General features: G+C 34.2%; 1 protein-coding gene across 1 annotated transcript in view; it reads right to left on the minus strand.

Annotated features, from left to right (window-relative positions):
- Nucleotides 1-857: 857 nt before the first annotated feature.
- The window catches only part of LOC142335433 (uncharacterized), a 58883-nt gene continuing 37746 nt past the window's right edge, over nucleotides 858-21994 (minus strand). The window contains exon 6 of the mRNA XM_075383915.1: nucleotides 858-1571. Coding sequence (XP_075240030.1) covers nucleotides 1374-1571 — 198 coding nt within the window. The 3' untranslated portion in view covers nucleotides 858-1373. The remainder of the gene's footprint in view (nucleotides 1572-21994) is intronic.

Raw genomic sequence — 21994 nt, forward strand, 5'->3', positions numbered from 1 at the left:
CAACATTTCATAAAACATCAACCAAACATTGACAAAAATGAAATGCATACTTCAAATTTATCGGCAACAAAATGAATGCCAATTTAATTATGTTCTGAGGTTTTTTTTCAGTGTCTAAGGTCAATTTCTTGAAGAAATTGGCAAACGGCTTGGAGGCTCGGGTGTCAGGAGAAATGGAAAGGGTTGCTAAATTCGTGCAAAATTTAGCAAAATCTTAGGGATAAATTGGAATTCTAAAAGTAAACAGCTTTCTACTAATTGAAAGAGACGAACAATCTGGTAGAATAGCCCTGTGCCTTTTTGTAAAGTACCAACAATTTAGTAAAGTTGAATTGGCCATTTATTTAAACAACTTTGTGCTGTTGCAACTCAATGAAAGACTTTTGAGCAGAACTAAAATGCATCATTTTACAATTAGTTGTTTACTTTTTAATTCTCGCCGGAAAGGCGGACTGAACCAGCACAAAAAAGGCAATGCACCATTACAAACCATTTTTTGGGTTGTACAGAGGATTTATTTTCGTTGTCAAACAGAAATCTGGCGAGTTCTGAAACTGGAAACTCCGCCCATGGGCTTGTTCTAGTGCATTCGAAGTCCTATGACATCGATGAAAGCATTTCATGGTTTCCTCTTAGACGAAGAATCGGAATATTTAGCCTTAGATTGTGGAACTTAAAAGGGCCTTCATTAATTGCTCTTGAACAAAGTTCATAGCAATTATTGTAAACGTGTTGGTCTTTTTTATGCAAATGTTTTTCCACCCACCTGGCGTTTGAGAGCAATTCCGAAATTAGTCGGCTTATGTTCAAAGATCTTCTTCCGATTTTGGATGATCTGTATTGAGTTCATTAAAACATTCAGGATTATGATACAGTTAATTTAGTCGAATAGTAATTAATAGTAATTGAGTAAACAACAACACCAATTTGAGGAAATTAGTTGACAGTTCTGAGTGAAAAATGTAATGTTTAATCTGTAGCGAGTTTAAGTTGCATTAAGTTTTACATTAAGTTCTCTCTCTGAAAAATAATTGTCAGTCGGAAGTTTTGAGGTACGTACAAGTAACATTACACTCTGGTTAGGAAAATAGTTCTTTGTCTTGTGAGTTCATGCGTATATGAGTGTTCCATTAACTCATGGAATCTAAAACAGCTAAATCGCATCAAAAAGACGAGATGAGAAATCTAAAGGGGTTCCAATCAAGTTCTCAAAGCCAATTTCGCCTAACTGGCATTCAAAGAAACGGTAAGGAATGATTCTACATCAAATATTTATGATGAGCAAAGGTGTGTTTAAGCTATGGCAATTTCAAGGGGAAAAGTAGCGCAAAAACCGAATTTTTGACTGATTACAACTTCGCTGTCTACCAGACTCAGTTGATGATGAGTTCGTAAATGCAGAATGTGTAGAGTCCCAACTCCATATCTGAATCAGACGAAGAAGATGAGGAGTGGTAGTCGATGGGTAGCATGAATTCCTCTTGGTGACCTCCCATACAGTGATCATGGGTCTCCACGTAATCTTGGAACATCCGGTACATCTTAGAGTCCTCATAGCAGTACCCGCCCGTCTGAACAAATAAGAATTATCAATTTTTGATAAAAACGAAGAAATTTTTTATGCTTTGAAAGATCACTCAGTTTAAAGATCAAAATGTTTTGTCTATGCTTAAAGCGGTGGGACAAGAAATTTTACGAGAAAAATTATAACTAAGAATGTCACCGAATGGAACTGCTAAATAAATTTAGTTTAAATCCTGCATGGCGGATCGAAGCACGCTATACCAGCAAATAAGGTCCAATCCAGGTGGGTGTAATTTTGAGTCTCCATCAGGTTGTTGACTTTTTATGAGATAACAATGTGCGTGTAATTCTGTGACATTAAGCAACCAGACATTAGGATGTTTGCAGAGTTAGAAAAATGTGATTCCGTGTTCAGCTCTCAAAAAATATTCTTACAACACGGCACGTTTTTTTACTAAATCAAAAATTTTCGGATAAAAGTTTTAACCCAATTACAAGTTCCTATGATATTATTTTATGAAAAATTCAACAAAATATAAATTGCGTAAAATCATTTAAGCAAAATCATTTTTTTTATCAAGCTGAAAGTATCTCGTGTTATATATCATCAAGTGAACAGCACAAGCGAATCAGGCTATTGGATGACTATTGAGAGCCCAAATCTTAAGCAAAATGTAAATATAAGCAATAATATTAAACCGGCAAATTTTTTTGGCACTTATACCGTAAATTTAATTTCGTTTTTTATTGTATTAATTTAATAATAGTTAGAATATAAGTTGGTTAAATATGTAATTGAATGCATTACACCGCAGAGGTTTACTCAAATCGTGACGGGCAAATATGCCCCATCCTTGTTTCTCGTGTTCGTTCTTCCTATGTAAATATAATGAAAGTGCAACAATATTGAGGAAAATAGCTACTTTAGCATAAACCGGCAAAATTTAAGGGAAATTAGCAACCCGTGTTCGCAATTGTCCTAATCTTAGCCGCGAAATAAAATTACAAGCTAAGTATCCTGTTTTTCGTGGATTTTGTATCACGCATCTGCTCCGTTTATGTATCGCCTTTTCGAACGCAACGTAACTCAATTTAGCACTATAATCCACAATTAAGCCTAATTTAATGCGCGTTTTTGAGCATAAAAGTGATTATTAAAGCTTTATTACTACTAATAGCACTTACTACTACTTTATACTACTTATCAAAGGGTCCTAGCCAGTTCATTGAATCTACACCAGTCCCACATTGACAAACAAATCCTTTTTGAGCGAGGGATTTTTCGGAAAAAATCAAACTTTTTGGCACTGGAACGTACCTCATATAGTTCACAAAATAGATTCGACCAGTGAAATTAGATTAGGCCAATGAACATAGATTTGGCCAGTGAAAATAGATTTGGCCAGTCCCACATTAACAAACAAAACCTTTTTTGAGCGAGGGATTTTTCGGAAGAAAAACCAGTTTTTGAGGCACTGGGACCTACATCATATAATGTACCAATTTTCTAAGTATTAACTTAAAAAGAAAATATTTTTGTTTAATTAAATTCATGTGAATAAGAGATGCCACGCAAATAGTATGAGCATGATTCAACAATTCTTTGACCCATGGGGTTACATCATAATTTTGAAATACGAAACGACTTTAGAGAAAAATTTGACGAAATTGCACAACTTGACTTTATATAGCACTAATCTTTACATCATAGCCAAAAGTAGCATGACACACGTTTTTCTTATCACTTTGAACCACCTAGACCCAATAGTCGAGAAATAGGAAGGCATTTAACATAAAAAACGGACGAATTTTTTGCATTTCCGAATTTTACCTTTCTAATGTACCAATTTTTCAAGTATTGACCTCAAAGCAAAACCTTTTGGTTTTATACAATCCATATGAATAGGCGATACTACGAAAATAGTTTTAACAACATTCTGCAACTCCTTGACCCATAGGGTCACATCATACTTTTTAAATAAGAGACGAATTTTGGGAAACATTGGACGAAAATGGAAAACTTGACTTTTCTTATTACTAATCTAAAATTTCTTTACATCATAGCTAAATTTAGCCTGAGACACGTTTCTCTTATCACTTTGAACCTCCTAGACGCAATAGTCGAGAAATAAAAAGGCATTTAACATAAAAACAGAGGAATTTTTTTGCCTTTCCGAATTTTACCTTTCTAATGAACCAATTTTTCAAGTATTGACCCCAAAGCAGAATTTTTTGGTTTAATACAATTCATGTGAATGGGGGCTACTACTAAAATTCTTTGAGCAACAGTTTACAACTCCTTGGCCATTAGGGTCACATCAAATTATTTAAATGAGAGACGAATTTAGAGAAACATTGAACGAAAATGCAAAACTTGACTCTCTATATTACTAATCTTAAATTTCTTTACATCATAGCCAATTTAGCTTCAAGCACGTTTTTTTTATCAATTTGAACCACCTAGACCCAATAGTTGAAAAATAAGAAGGCACTCAATATAAAAAAACAGAGGAATTTTTTTGCCTTTCCGAATTTTACCTTTCTAATGAACCAATTTTTCATGTATTGACCGCAAAAGCAAAAGTTTTTTGTTTATAAATCCATAAAAAAGATACTACAAAAAAGTTTGAGCAACATGCAACAAATCTTTGAACCAGGGGTTTAAATCATTTTTTTGAAATACGAAACGACTTTAGAGAAACATTTAACGAAATCGCAAAACTTGACTTTTTATGTAGCTAATCTTAAGTTTCTTTAAATCATAGCCAAATGTAACTTGAAACAATTTTCTCTTATCACTTTGGACCACCTCGACACAACAGTCGAGATATAAGAAAGCTTTTTACATTAAAAACAGACGAATTTTTTGCGTTTCCGAACTTTACTTTTCTAATGAACCAATTTTTCAAGTTTTGACCCCAAAAGCAAAAATTTATTGTTTAATACAATCCATATAAAAACGAGATATTAAAAAATAAGGCAACATTCAACAAATCTTTGAATCAGGGGTTTACATCATTTTTTTGAAATACGAAACGACTTTAGAGAAACATTTGACGAAATCGCAAAACTTGACTTTATATGTAGCTAATCTTAAATTTCTTTAAATCATAGCCAAATGTAACTTGAAACAAATTTCTCTTATCACTTTGGACCACCTAGACCCAATAGTCGAGAAATTAGAAGGCATTTAACATAAAAAAACAGACAAATTTTTTTGCACTTCCGAATTTTACATTTCGAATGTACCAATTTTTCAAGTATGGGCCCCAAAGCAGAAGTTTTTGGTTTAATACAATCCATATGAACAGGAGATATTACGAAAATAGTTTCAGCAACATTCTACAACTGCTTTAGCCATAGGTTCACATCATATTTTTAGAGACAAATTTTGAGAAAAATGTCATGAGACAAATTTTGGACGAAAATGCAAAACTTGACTTTGGCTTTCAGAATTGAAGACATGTAATTCGCTCACCGAATTACAACCGAATAAACGTTTCCATTAGTTTGAAAACAATTTTTTTGTTCAATGAATTAAAAACAGAAAAAAAATAAATTTGGTTTTTTGTGAAAAATCATTCAATATTTTTTGATGATATTTGTCGGATTATCAAGTCGATTTTCCCTTCCTGGTGAGCAAAAACCGCTTGGTTTCTAGTCAGTGCCCATTAATATAGTGCCCCTGAGTTTGCCAGTCCAACATTGATATACAAGCCATTTTGAGTGAGGGATTTCTCGGAAAAAAACCGGTGGCTCGGCATTTTGACTTTGTCTTTGAAGTTTTTTTTTGTTTAAATCGCTTTAAAGCTTTAAAAGCTTCAATTAAACCTGTAATAAAGTGTTTATTGCAAAGTATTAAATCACTTTGCATGCTCAAAAAGCGCGCGTTTAATTGGGCTCAATTGCGGATTAGAGATAATTTTAATGCGAATAATAGATACCTAAAATGAGCGGAAACGTGCTACAAGACTTGTAGCCTATTTTACGATTTGAAAGTTCTTTTACTCATTAAAGTTGGGGAAACCCCTTTTCCAAAAAGAAAGATACAAAGGATGTCTCCTAATTTCGTTCATTTTATGTATCTAAGTTTTGAGCGAATTTTACTAAGGCGGAAATTTTGGGGTATACCTCTGTGGTGTAATGTGGGAGCGATTAAGGTCCAACTAAGTGCTGAAGACAGCAGTCTTTTTTCTCGGCAGCTTGGATAAGAGGAAAATCTTCTTTCACTTTTCCACGCCCGTCTCTTAACACTTAAGGTAGAGTTGAATGTAACTCGGTGGCTGATGGGAATTACTTCAATTTACCTCACAGATAGAAAAACTAATTGCATTTAAATTACGTTATCAGTTTGTTTTTGTCAAAAAAAAAAACAAGTAAGCGTCATACTAGGCATTGAGCAATAATTTTATTTCAATATTGACGAATGAAAATTTGATTGAAATTTGTCTTTGTTTTGTCATTTTAATTTTAACCACTAAACAGAAACTACGTTTTTTTTGTCTAGCACCTTCATTTCAACGATTTTTGTTCAACTTGCTCTTTCTGTTTTGGAATGGAAAACTCAAAAAGAGTTTTCATATTAGCTGAACCAACTGCGCACTTGATGTTTAAAAATTTTGGGGCTACTTAAGTAGTTAAACGTTCCTTATATTTAAGAATTTTTTTGTAATTTATACGCAAATTCGCCATTTTAAATTGGCGTCAATGATTAAATTGATCAAGTTTTTTTGACCAAGAATTTTCTGACCGAACATTTCTGCTTGGCTATTTTCAAGCAAGTTTTCAGAATCCTTTCAAACATTTGACAATCAATCAGTCACGAAGCCGACGTAAAATTACATATTTATTTGTGAACCTGGTCTCACAACAGTATATCTCTAAAACCGTAGATATAAAAATCTATGTAATCAGTACTAAAAGTCCAATTTTTGCCTTGATCGGTGGAAGATTTTTTTTAGATTGTGAAGCTGATATTAAGACTGACGATGATTTTAAGATCAAAAACTTTGCCTCTTTCCGCTTTTATATGCTTTGAAAAACAAACTGCGGTCGAATCTTTGTAGACAGCAGTCGGTTTTTCAAAGCACAAGCAGAAAGAGTCAAATTATTTAGATTATTTTCAGTCTTGAAATCAACTCTACAATCTAAAAAATGATTTATGCAGTAACAGCAGTATTAGATGACATGAAAACTGAGGATCCTTTATCAAAAATTGTTGCAGTATAAAAGTAGTCACAGCGATGTTTGAAAATACCTTTCGTTGCCATTTACTTCATTTTTGAAGCTGTATTCTTCGAAATTAACGCATACTCAAAGTTGACATATTGTACTGAAGTGTGCTACACTCAGTAACACTATTTGATAATCTTAGTGCTATTTTGAGAATTTACGTTATAGTGCGTGAAGCACAAACTTGATTTGGACAAAGTCCATTTTAACGTGTGAACAAATTACTAAGTAGTTTTGAATAAGCTACTATTTTAAGATCACTAACTAAAACTGAGAATACTATGACGTGATATTGTCACGCCACACAGAGAACACCAACTTAACCTTGGTAACTCTGTCGACACTGTTATCTCTATCCAATAGGATACTAGAGAACCACGTGCCCGCAAGTATAAGAGGAGCTTGCACGCTCAACTACCAACACTTTTTGGTCCCTGATAACTTCTGATTTAAAATCATACTCCCGTATTGCTCCCTTGCTCAATCTCAGCTTACTTGAGATATTTTTCTAACTTAGAATATTTTGTGACTTGTTCTTAACTAAGAACTCTCTAAGTTATAAAATATTAACTTAGCACAAATTTGGAAATCAGGTAAGTTCAGCTTAACTTCTCTAAGTTATAAATTAACATCTCTTAAATTCTATCTAAGTTACAAGTTAACCTAGAATATTTCAATCTGAGCTAACTTGTGCTTTCTCAGTCTTAATAACCTTAACTATTCTATCCCTTCATGCTCGGTTCATATTTGATGCTGTTTAACATAACTTATTAATTCATATTTGCATTTAACCTTCTTTAATACTTAACTATATACCAAGAGTAGAACTAGGGGTTGAACTCTCAAGTTATACATGTGGTCCCGCTATTAACCCCGTCGTTTAAGTATCTAATGTACGGACCAGCAGTATAAATGGTGGTCCCAGAGAGGCAACTTTAATTTAACTTGTTCATTTAATATAGAAAAGGCAATCTCAATTTAACTTGTTCATTTAAACTATCAGAGAAGCTTGCCTAAATTTAACTTGTTCACTTATTATAGAGAAGCCATTAAAATAACTTGTGTAGTTTAACTATTCAAAGGGCTTCTCACTTAAATTCTTATTTGAATTTGATTTAAACTATTTCTCTGTTTTAATACAATAACTTCAGTCCTTTAAACAATGACCAGTCCTGGTGGTAGTACTCCTACACCTGCCGTTACTCCCCCACCTGAAACTCCCATAACACATCCAAATCTTTCACTTGTATCCTTTTCAGGCAATGACCATAATCAGGATGCCACTTCTTTTTGGAACTCTGTAGAAAACAAAATACTCTTTTCACTAGGAACTAGGCCTACAGCACCCGCTGTACAAACTAGCTATGATAAAAGGCAACAATCATTATTCGGCTCACTTTTAACTGATACAGCACTAGAATGGTTTGAAAGTGAAGTCACAGATACTACAGATTGGAATACTTTAAAAGATGAATTTATGAAAAGGTTCACAGACGGTAGATACCAATTTAGATTTAGACTTGAGGTTGAGAACACATTTAGGCAAGAAGGAGAATTAATAAAGAACTATCTACATAGAATAAAGAGTGGAGTTGATAAAGGTTGGCCAGAAAAGATACCATCAAGTATTGCAGGAGATGACAATATAAGGAAAGAGAAAGAAATCCAACAAAGACAATGAAGTCAGAAATACATAGATTTTGCCATAAGAGGACTAAGGCCACTAGGTTTAAAACGCAAAGCGCACGAGAAACTTATTGAGAATCCTTCAATAGCTTGGACACAGTTTGTCGACCACTTAGTCGTAAAAGACTTAACATTTTCTGTAACACAGAATCTAGTGGAGCTACAGGAATAGATAAACTTAAAACACTCGAGAGCAAAATTAACGATTTAACCAGTCTTTTCAAAAGCAACGAAGTGAATGCTATAGATACTTCTAGGCCAAGAGACCCTAATATAAAAGGCAGACCTAACAGTACTAGATTCTGTGATTATTGCAGAAGCAATGGTCATTCCATCTCTAGATGCACAAAGAAACAGATAGATGATAGCGTTAACAAATTGAGAAAGGAACTTGTTGAACCAAGAAGGCCAAATATAACATTCTCTAATGATTACAGAAAGAATAACCGAGGCAATACAAGATTCAATGGTCCTAAAAACCAAGGCTATCAACCAAGAGGTGGCTACTCAAACTATAATCCTAGGTTCAACAAGCCTAACTATCAACAACAAAATACATCTTTTAGCAGTTATGGCAATAGATTCACTCAACCATACGAACAAACCTTCCCTCAGCAAAACACCTATAGAAATAATGAACCAAATCTTGAACAACAATCAACATCACCACAACAACAGCAACAGCCACAACAAAGTGCTAGCTTCTATACACCAAGTAGAAATAACAATCTACAACAAAGACAATCAAAACCCAACAATATTCAACAACAACCAAATCAAATAAGTTTCGTTGAAGGCGACGATGACTACGTAAATGCTATAACGGACTTCTTTCCTTTAAACTTTTGAAGTCTCCGAACGCTACTAAAGAAAGTAGTACTAAGTCAAGAATTTATCTCAAGTTATATCACTTTGCCACCGGAGACATTAAAAATAATAGTGGTTTAGAAGTAGAGTTCATGATTGATCCAGGATCAACTTGCACTATCATCAACCATCCTACATACCTTGCTCTAGTAAACCTTGGACAAAATTTGCATTTACAAAACACAAATTGTGATTCAAAGACATATACTGGTTCATCAATCAGAATGCTTGGCTACACAACTATTCAATCTAGCTTCGAAACTGACGGTAAATATACAGTCCCCCATAAAGTATTCGTTACTAAAGAACAGAGACAGAACATAATAGGTATTGATTTTTGTCATTTGTTTTTAAAAGCACTTCACTTCGATATCCCCGCAGTAGAATTAAAAACTGAGAGAAACCTAATTTGCTACGGCTCACTCAACAATGAGAAAGATTACCCATACATAACTGAGATGACTGCTTTAAACATAGCTCAACCAATCTTTCTATAACCGAAAAGTACACAATTGCACAAGCAAAAGCACCCCAGTCAAGCCTTATTTCCACCAGGAACATATTTCATGCCCCATATTAACGTTGCAAAAACTGACCTAGTCTTTGTGAACACACTTTGTCCACAACCTGAAGAATTTCTACCCATATTTTTGGAGAATCAAAAGAATCACCCAATACAGATAAATAGAGGAATAATAGGTTATGCTATGTGTGATATAACTGACAAACCTATACAAAGATACAATATCAAAAACTGTGCCGAATTTACAAATACAATACTAAACGAAAGTGAGGACTATAACAGTTGCTTCATACTGAACACAGTAGTAAACAATTTACAAGAAGGACAGCAAATTCAAACAAATTCTTGCATTAGATATGTAGATTTTCGTACCCAATATGCCTATAGCGCACACGATATCCTCAGATGCAGAAATGAGAAAAGGTTTTGCTAACACAATCTCCAAAAGAATACCCTTATTAAGGGACTACTGTAAAAGTAGAAACTGTGATATAGGTGACATAATAACTTTCAGAGCAGATAATAACTTAGTATATAATCTCATCACTAAGGCTAATCATTATGAAAAGCCAACAATTGATACAATCAAAACAACGCTACTTGCTATGAGAGATCAAGCACTAGGACTAAATTTACGCTGTATAGCGATGCCAAAAATAGCTTGTGGTTCAGACGGAATGATTTGGAGAGAGATATCTTCTCTAATTGAACAAACCTTTAAGAATTCAGGAATAACTATCTATGTGTACACAAGCAAAGATGATATTGATAAACTACAGAAAGTAGAAACTAATACACTAGAACAGGAAGAGGTGCTCGAAATTATTGAGAGTGAGTTAATAGAAAAATGCAAAGAAGATGAGAGAGAACTAGCCACAGACTTCTCTACCGAAGCAAAAGAGTTATGTAGACCTAAAGTCAACGAACAGTTTCCTAAGTTTAGAGATAAACTACAAAGCAACCGAATCATAAATAAAGCAGTTAGTGATTTTGTAATTAAGCAAAATAGAAATACAGTTCAAGACATAGAGTATCTAGAAAGGTTCTTAGATAACTTTGATTTCACGCAAAGTGATTTGACTGATGATGAATTGTTTGAGTTGATAGAAATAATACTTCAGGATAATGATGTCTATTTACATCATAAGTATGATATGGGCAGAACTAAACATAAGTTCCATTTACCCTTAAAGAAAGACGCAACCTTTAAAAAGCGACGACCAAGCAAAATACCCATTCATCTCAGAGATAAATTAGAAAGACTAATGGATGAATTAATTCAAGCAGGGATAATCAGAGAGCTCAATGAGAACGATGATATGAATAGTTGGTTTGTCAATCCCGTCATCATATTACCTAAGAAGGATTATGTAAAACTAGTCATTGATGCTAGATACCTAAACTCTATAACTGATACAAGTAATTCTAATTGTCCACTCGAACCACTAAATGTTCTAATGACAAGAATAACTGGAACTATATTTACAAGTAGTGATTTATCATCGGCTTATAATCAAGTACCACTAACTGAAGATACACAGAAGGTTACAAGTTTTATTGTAGGAGGCAGACAGTACACCTATCAAGTAGGATTTTATGGTCTTAAGCCATTACCCAGTTTCTTTAGCAAATTAATGCGTTATGCATTCGGACCCCTTATAAAACGTAAACAAGCCATAACATATATAGACGATACTTTACTACAAGCTAAAGACAAACAAGAAATGTTCACAATAGTAAAAGAGTATCACTCTTTGCTTCGAAAGGCAAACCTTAAAGCAGCCCCCGATAAAACAATGTTTTTCTTACGAAAAGTGAGATTTCGAAAAGTGAGATGTTATATCTAAGAACGGACTATCGCCTATTGCTTCGCGCATAGATAATATTAGAAACCTAAAAACTCCAGAATCGAAAGCAGAAGTTTTAAGAGTTTTAGGAATGATGGGTTTCTATCACACCTATATTTTGAACTTTCACATAGATGCAAAATCTCTATATGACTTAACTAAAGATACAACACTATTCAAGTGGTTACCAGAACACGAAAAGGTATTCACAGACCTTAAACAAAGATTCTGTCACGATATTTTAAACGCATTTCCTTCTAATGACTATCCCTTTCATATACATGCTGATTCATCTAATTTAGGAACAGGTTGTGTTCTTATACAAGATTTTCCTGATAGAAAACGTATGATTTCAGCAAACTCGAGAGTATTTGATAAAGCTGAACAAAAGATGTCCCCTCAACATAGAGAGCTATGCGGAATAATATCTGCATTACAAACTTTTGTATTTTATGTTATTGGATCCCTTTTTCCAATTTACCTATATTGTGATCACAGACCAATTCTATTTCTTTGGTCACGACGAGGACAAATGTCACATCGTTTCTTTAAGTATCAAGTTGTAATAACTAAGTTCCAAAACTTGCAAATTATATACACTGAAGGCAAAAACTTAGCGTTCCCTGACATTCTTAGCCGAAATGTTTCTTTAGCAGATGCTAAACTTTATCAACTAGAACACAAAGTGATACCTAAAGATATAAAGTTTCATATTAACGGAAAAGAAGTTAACTATTCTATATTACATCAAGACGATAAGGACGCAACCGCTAATGACTGTTATCCAATTATTGCTCAAGTCAAAGGCGAAAGAAAGAAACTTATTAATATAAATGATGAAGGTGACTTTAGCGTAGATGATGCACCAGACTACATAAATGAACACTGTAATGCTATACACAGTTCTCTGATTGTTTTCGCTACGGCACACAAATAAATCAAATAAAGAAATTACCTTCAGAACTAACTAGCGAGTATGATAATCACTACTATTCCGAGATAGAAGAAATAGCTGAAATAAGTGATGACCGAGAAGGTTATGACGACTAAGATTGGTTAGATCTAGTAGAAGGAAATATTGAAAATTCACTTAATGAACAATTAGAATCTGCTAAAGCCGACAATATCAGACGGACAAAATTTAAGAAGCTTATTGAACCAGAAGCTTTTCAAAACATCTCAGAAAAGGATGTCCACACAGATACATTAGATTTAATAGCTAAAGTTACAGATTTTGCAAAAACGCTAATCTTGACACTGATAATATTCTTGAAGAACAAGTAAACGACTCCGTGATAGATAAAGTTAGAGATTGGTTAAAAGTAGGCAAAGCTCCAGAAAAAGACTACATTATTAAACAATCTAAAGCACTACAAACCTATAGAAATAATTTCAACTTGTTGTTTTTAGAAAGTCAATATGATTTACTCTGTTATTCCGAACCTTACGAGGACGGCTCTTTTGACGTTAGGATATGTGCACCACTTTCGCTATTTATAAAGATATTCGAAGTCGCACATACGCATGAACTTAGTGGTCATAGAGCAGAAAGCACAACTTACAATAGAGTTAAGCGATATTTCTATTGGCCCGGTTTGTTTAAATGGATTGAAATGTTAATATTAGATTGCTTAAGTTGCCAAACTAATAAGTCAGCACGCAAAGACTTGAACGAGGCACCCTTAGAACCATGGGGACAATTAGAAGCTATACCCCTACATACACTTCATATTGATCACAAAGGTCCACTACGACCACTTAATAAAGGAAATAGATTTTCTCTTGTAATAGTGGACGCTTTCTCTAGATTTATACAAGTATACCCTAGCAAGAATGCTGAAGCTCTCGAAACAGTAAATCAACTAGAGAAATTTATAACTACATTTGGTATACCGCAACAAATAGTACATGATAACGGCAATGCTTTTATTAGTAATCATTTCGTTCACTACACAAATGAAATGGGAATTACACTATGCCCCCGAACTGCATATTCACCGTGGACTAACGGCAAAGTAGTACAAAATAAACACTTGACTAATTACCTAAGACATTTTATTAGCAAAAGTGGATCTAATTGGTCCGAGTACACTAGTAAATTTGCATTTTCACACAATACGGCAGTAAATTACAGTACGGGATATACCCCTTATGAAATACTATTCGGAACGAAACCACAAATACCCTTATCACTAAAGTTAGGACTACTACGAGATAATCAAAAGAAATGCACATCAGAGTATTGTAATAATCTACCGCCACACTCACATAGTGAAGAAACTTGTAATAACAAAAAGATAGAGAAATTATTACAAAACAGATTATCTAACGAAATGTTAAAGCGAGAGAATACATTTAAAACAATATACTCGAATACTTACACTAAATGTAGACAAACTACGAATAAAGCGCACAAGTATAGAAATAGATTTAAACTCGGAAAACCTATACTTGAAGGTAGAAAAGTACTACTAGAAAATCACTCTAAAGGACTATTAAAGTCTAAAAAGCTACAGGAGCTACGCTCAGGCCCTTACACTGTGCAACGAATGCTAACTAATACTACATATGAGATACAACATGATAAAACAAATGAGAAGAAAACCGTGCATAAAAATCATATAGTACTTTATTACCCGAAAGAAGAAAAAATACAAGAGTTAGTTGAGAACTATGTAGTCCCAGACGATACGGATGATTATTATACTCAATATAATAAGCATAATATATCCAAATCTAATGCTTATAGAGGCGCACAACATATTGCTATTTCGCAGTGGCCCTTAGTAGAAACACAACCTACTATAAATCCTAATACTAGACTACAGCCACCTTATAATATTGAGGCTACCCCAACAAAGGACTCAGGCTTAGAATCGCTACAAACACGAGCAGATAATACTACGCATATACGAGGCACAAGCTCTTCTAATTTTCTACCCCCACGCATTTCAACCCCCTAACCTATGCAAAATATGTATTCACCTAATAGCCCACAGCAAGAACATTTTTCTACCCCACCTGATAGTACTAGTAAATTTAAAGCTACACGTAAATTATTCCCCCAAGCATCGCATAATAGCCCCACATCATCACCTCATAATTCTACACCTACAGCATCCCCTAATATATCTAATTTACCTGACGCAAATGAAGTATTGAGTAGACCTCAGCGTAATAAAAAAGCACCTACATTCTTTGGTGAACCCATTCCTTCTGACTTATTACATAAACTCAAAAAGAAGTAAGAGACATAAAATCTTCTTTAAATAATTCCTTTATAATACAAGCGCAACCACGCACAAAACACAATAAAAATGATAAAATCAACTACATACAATATGAAAAACGAAATAGAAAAAAACATATTAGAGCCCCTATTAACTTCAATAAGCCATTAAAATTTTGTCAAGCTAACTTCAGTGCCAGTCCCCTCATCACTGCGCACATCAAACTGGACTTTTTGAACATAAGACAGTCCTGATGATTCCACGCCAAAAGCTGCAAATAACACTCTTGGAATACTGGCCCTTTCTTGGGGTTCCACCAAGTTTCCCCAAGATTGTAGAGATCATCCTCTACATCAATCAACATGTTCCAGTACTCCTCAGTCCTCTCTTCAGGCTTCATATACAGTTTCTCGAAGAACTGAAAAATCTTAATACTAAATGCCGAAAAATAACCCTTACTTAGCAACCCCTGTCAATTTCACTTAAAACAAATTCATGTCCTTCATCCTATTTCCCAGTTGGAAGCTTTGTCAAAGGCAGAAAAGTTTACTCACATCTCTCCCCAAGAAGAACTTGATTATTTCAACTGTTTCCCCAGAGACACACTGAGTTTCCCGCCGTTCCCACGGGCGATTGCTCCCTATGGCTCGAATGATACCTTCAATCTCGTCGTCAGTTAGGGCGAGGTGAGGGAACTTATAGCTTCCGGAGAAGAAAAAACGAAATTGAATCGCAGATAGTCCTGCGGTGTCTTGATATATAAAATTTAAATACTGGCTTCTCCGCTTTCGATTCTGGAGTAAGCTGAGAGGTTCTAAGCTAACCCCGTCCGTCTCCAGCCGCCACCTAGCATTTTCTAAGTGCTCGTTCGCCAACTCCGATTCTCGTAAATAGTTTACTGTGTACCAGTTCATGATTCAATAAAGAAGAAGAAAGAAATGAAAAGAAATAAGAAATGAACAGAAAATAAAATTAAGAAGAAACAAATTAAAGAAGGAACTAAGATTAAGAAAAAGAAAGAATAAAAGTTTAAGGATTAAAGAAAGAAAGTTAGAAATGAAAAATCAGCAGGATAAAGAAATCAGAGAAGGTTTAAAGATTTGAGTAAGAGACCAACTGTATAGTATGAAAGTTTAAGGCAAAAAGCAAATAGCCCACTCAACACAAATCTTACACAAAGTACGCAATTAATCACCATTGCAAGCTGTTACACACACATAACTCCTCTGTATGTTCAACATTCGTACACTTTCAACAATTAAGCATACCTCTTACTGCAAACTAACGCTGAAAACACGTGTTATCCAAAGCAAAGTTAAGTATAAACAATTCCCCCTTGAGCAAACACCTTATCTAAATTAAATATCTTAAGTACAAAAATTTGTCCCCTGCAAAATATTTAACCCACGTAAAACCGCATTTAGTCAGGAAATGCGCATTTAAGCAAAATGTCCAGTCAACAAATAGAGCTAACTTGACTAGTTTAAGGACCCAAGGAATGTTTAAAATAAACATTAGAGCACTTAAGAACAAATAACTAACCGCAAATTTAAATTCTCCACGTAAGAATTATGTCGCCTAAACGCAAACCTTATACATTTGTCAGGAAGAGCTATAAATTGATAGTTGCACAAACGCATGCTTGTTTTAATAGTTCACAAAAGTTTACAACTCATAAATTAAATATATAGCAGAAATTCCAAAAATTTCAAAATTTTAGTTTTGTTTGCGTTTGCGCTTTTTATCTACAAAACCGATTTTGCTCTAGTTTTCACATTTGCAAACTAAAATCTATTTGCAAGAGCTGTACTTCGAGACATTTTCAATTTTCGTTCCCATTACAGAGATATAAACGGATTTATGACGAAAAATGTCGTTAAAATAGCAAATATATGTACCAATGTTTAAAACCGCCCCCCATAATAACGAATTGTCACAGAAAAACCAAACTCTGTCAGACACTACAGAAAAGATAGGCCAACAAAACGTTAGGAGTAGAATTTTCAGTTTCATTACGCAACTCAAGAAAGATCAGATAGAAAAAGGCAAAAGTTTGAAAATTCAGAGTTTAAGAAATTTTAACTTCAAACCCGCCCCCCTAATCAACCACTCCGTCCAGAAAAATGAGTCTTCGTCCAATAACAATCTATTACCTTACAAATAAAACGTTAGAGACAGAATTTCTAGTTTCGCCACCAAAGTTGAGAAATCGCAACTTAAACGCACGAAAAATATGACTAATCGCTATTTTAATCGCTTAAGTTTCATAAGTCGCAGAGAAACCTTAACATGTACCAAAATCCTGAGTGAGGTATTACTCTACCCATAAGCATTAGTACTTTAGCGCACCGTATAGAAATTCTCAAATTCACAACACAAGTACATATTGTTAGACAAAAAGTTTGATCATGGAGAATATATAAACTACTAAAATCTGAATGTTGGATTTTGCAATTCTGTCATAATATTCTTGTCATATGACCAGTTAAACACTATGCCACATGGCACTAGTCAAGGCTAGCGATCAACCAATCAGATTTGAGCACACATATTCTGGTAACTTAACCCTGAAAACCACTATTTAAGAGCCTTACCCATATTCAAAATCACTTTTCTCAGTTACCTTCTGAAATCAATTACTTCTTTCGCTCTTAAATTCAGCTCTAACACTCTCTCTCTCTCTCTCTCTCTCTCTCTCTCTCTCCTTCTCTCTGTCCCAAATTATATCTTTCACATTTTGCCCCTTTCAACTGATAAACATAGAAAACTTAGAAGTTTTCAAGCATCTCAATTTGTGACCTGCAAATACTTGTCACAAAACATCTCCACAACACAAATATCAGGTATCTCAGTTCAATATTAATTCTTAATTCAATTCTCAGTTAGCTACTATAGAAAGAGTACATAACCCTTCAGATCGAACATAGTACAAGACTGACAATTTAGAAAGTTTCTAAATTCTAACAAACACTACTCATATTGAACACATTCATCACCAGTAAACACATTGCATAACACAATTAGAACCCCCTTAAAGCTGATCAATTCTAATTTATGACCGAAGTTTCATTCGACCAAAACGGTTTTCTTGTTTCTCTTTCTATCAACCCTGATACACTTGTGAAAGTTTCTATAAAGGCAAATCAGAAGTTGAAATTCAATAGTGAACTTAACACCTTAACTAGTTGTCAAATTTCTAACGAAGTTAGAACTGTAGTATTTTTTGCTACTAACTCTAACGAAGACCCTATTGCTGTCTTCTGGGGAAAATACAACCCTCAACAACTTAACAGTTTATTACTTCAAATTCATTCTTCAAGCCTAGTTGACTTAGACATTTTAAATGTCCCTTGTTTGGTTTTAGAACCACCAACTGATCAATGAATATTCCGCTAAACGACTATTGGGTTATAGCTTCAAGAACAACTTTCTCAACTTCTTACAGTCCTTATAACATCCCACATAACATCCTGAAATATAATAACAAGTCAACAAAAATTTATCGATCATATATTTCATATAAAGAAAACATTGTTATTTTCTTCGTTAAAGACCAGTTTGTAAACTTAGAAATAATTGTTTGTTGGACCCCTAACAAACCAGAACATATTGAACGCTTTCATTTCCAATTGAACAACAGAGACGAAATAGACCTTGATATCATCGAAGCTCCCTTTACTGTGGACCCTTAATCTATGTTACCACCTTCCCTTGAAACACAAGTTCTTACTGCCCTTGCTTTCGACCCGCTATCGTATATTAGAATATTCCTCCTACAGAAAATATTGAAATTCGGAAATAAAACTGTAACACTTGACAAGTGTTTTGTTTCTAATCAACAGAGAACAATTGCATTCTTCGTACTCGGCGTATTGCAGAATTAAAATTCCTAGTTGAATATAACGATTCTCACCCACACTTCATAGAATGTGTCGTAAATAGAAATAATTGTCTACCTGAAGAAATTCCGTACCTTAAATTACTAGAGCCTCCTGAAAAGCTATTAATTTGGTCAAAACGCAACGTCCATATGCCACTATCACTAATTAAAGACCAGTTCTTTAAAGAAAAACTTATTGATAAGAAAGCGTTTCTTTCAAAAGTAGAAAATTTTTTAACCTACATAGGAAACCAAATTCGTTCTGTTCAGTTTCTTAAGATTATTGCTATAATACCTCTCGCACTTCTCTGTGTTATAACTGCTTGCACTGCAAAATATTTGATCTTTGTTATATTTCTTGCATTATTACTCTTAACGTCTTTCACTGACGCCAGACCAATTGAAATGATGAGTATCTGTGAAAACACAGCTCCTAACTTTCATGTTAACCACTTTGATTGCTCAAAAATGATCTCAAACCAGATGTATTCTCTCAACAAAGTAGCACCCTGCGAAATTCGCCCTGATAAAATTAGCACTAATCAAGCACGAGTCACTCTCTACCAAAGAAATTATAAAGTTAAGCTAGAAGCAACTATGTGTAAAGCAACCCAACAGCAATTACGTTGGTTTTGCGATTCTTTTGACTCTAGTGGCATAGATGCCAGACATAATACTATTACTACTTCAGTTAAGCTTGATGCTCAGAACTGCAAACTTGCAAAGGAAAGAAAAAAGATAAAGCTTTCCCCTTCTTCTAGTTCAGTAGAATTCGACTTTGACAAATCTTTGTTCTCAAACTTTAACTCAGGCGATGTTGGAACTGGAAACAATGAATGTAACTCCCGAGGTTGGATTACACATTACACTTATGAAACATATATGCAAAATGCTAGCCTGAATGTAAACCTTAGAGATGGCACAGTTAATAACTGGCAAAATATACCTCTACCTTGTCCTTTATCAGCCGGAGGCTGCGATTCTACATCTACTGATCCATTTGCATACACTTGGGATGAACTCAATAATTGTCTTTTCACTATAATTCGCGCTTTTGACGCTCAAATGATTAAAGCTAATGACAAATACTACATATTAAAGGATCCTAAATTTACTTCAGCTCAGTCAGATTTCGACTTACAAAGCTTTATGTTCCAAGTTTATAATAAACCACAGTCTTTATGTAGTCATCCACGAATAGTATATCCTACGCCATATGATTTTCTATACATTAGTCTTCGTGACGGATTTGATATGAACACTGGAGAACCCATTCACAAATTTAAACCCGATACTGGTGCTATAACTATGAAAAATAAATTCTATTCCAGTGACAACAAAACAGTTGATACAACATATTCTCAAGTTTATGAGAATATTGATTTCGAAGCACATCTTGGAACAAAAATTGACTATTTGCACTTTAATAATCTTCGGCAACTTCAAACTTCTACTCTAGAGCTATTAAGAAATGACTGTCAATTATAGCGCTCAACTATTCTTAACACTTTAATGATTTCTCATGAAAATCCGCGCTTAGCTGGATATACCTTAAAAAGAAACAGATCTATGTTTCTCAAAACAAATGGCAATGTTGCCTGGCTATATAATTGTCCTGATTTTCATTCACCCTTACAGATTCTTAATAAGTGCTCTAATCGAATAGCAATTCTTTATGAAGATGAAATTCATTTTGTTGATCCCATTTCTAGACAAACCTTCATTGAAGCCGAAGAACAATTGTGCTCTGATAAACATTCAAACTTATTTCAACTAGATGTTGACGATGACAATTCATGGGTTGAGCTAACCCCACAAATCACAAAAGTAAGAGGACCTGCACTCTTCAAACCACACATAAATATTCAACAAATTGCGAATGTTATTACTGCAAGTATTTATGCTTCTATCTACACATATAAAGAAATGATGTCTTTCTGGAATTCAATAACTTTCAACTCCAATATGAAAGGAGTTCTCAAACACTTTACTAAGTCATTAATAGATAGCAGAGAATCAATTTCAAATATTTCAGGCACGAATTATTATAACTGTAGAACTATTTATCTTGATTCATTCATTTCACCGGACTTCTTTAATAATCAATTTGTTGAAACCTTTGGTAAAATACAATATATAATTGAGCGATGCGGAATATTCTTTGCCGCTTTCTTATACATTAAGCTACTCATCGACATAGTCTTATGCTTAATTCGAGCAATGCAAATTAACAAAATTACAGATGCATCTATTCACTTTGGTAAGGCACTCTTTGCTGCCACATTTGACTTAATGTCAGTTCCAATTTAGACTTCTATCTATCAAGCAACTAATTCTGATAATAATAACACTGATGAAAATAGAGAACGGACAATGCAAGTTCCAAAAAGCGAAAATATTAATATTAGAGAACGAGTTATTCAAACTCCACCTTATGCAGAGAATATAGGCTTACAAGCTTTAAGATTTGAGAATAAAAGTGGTTACCCAAACCTACATGATGAGAATAATAAAGACGAAAATAGAAACGATCACAACGTTCCTACGTCTCCAGTATAGGATTAATTCCTCTATTACTTTAATTTCATCACACTATATGATGATAATACAAACTGACTTCAAAATTACTACTGATTTACTTTGAAAGAGAATACAAAAAAAAAATCAGAAAAAGAGAATGCTAGCAAAATAACTTCAAGAAATATACTCTTAGAATAGAATAAGAGTAGAGAATACTTGATATTTCAGGAAGTTTCTTCAATCCCTAACGAACTGATACCAGTCTTTCAGAAGGAACCTTCAAGTGGTTGGCCCGAATACAATACACAATCAACTTCTAAACCTCAATCTGGAGTTAAACAACTTGACAGACTAGTACAACCCACAACTCACGTTACCCCATCTACAACTTTTCTCTCAACTATCAAGATTTCAGCAGTACAAACTCAAGCAACTAGTGCAAATTCATCAACGACGGTTACATCATCCAAAAAGAGAACTAAAACTGCAGATACAATTGCAAAGAAACAACCACGTAAACAATTCATTAGAGAGACATTCAGCCCAGCGACACCGCTAGAAGTAAATATACCCAAGACAAACAGTACGGTACCCAACGTTTTAGCAAACACTACAACTACTCAATCGTCACGACCAAACTTTCTTCATTTTCATCATTACACAACTACCCCCCTGCAAGACAACA

This window comes from Convolutriloba macropyga, chromosome 2, assembly GCF_964194025.1.
Source record: "Convolutriloba macropyga chromosome 2, txConMacr16.3, whole genome shotgun sequence".
Taxonomy (NCBI): Eukaryota; Metazoa; Xenacoelomorpha; order Acoela; family Convolutidae; genus Convolutriloba; species Convolutriloba macropyga.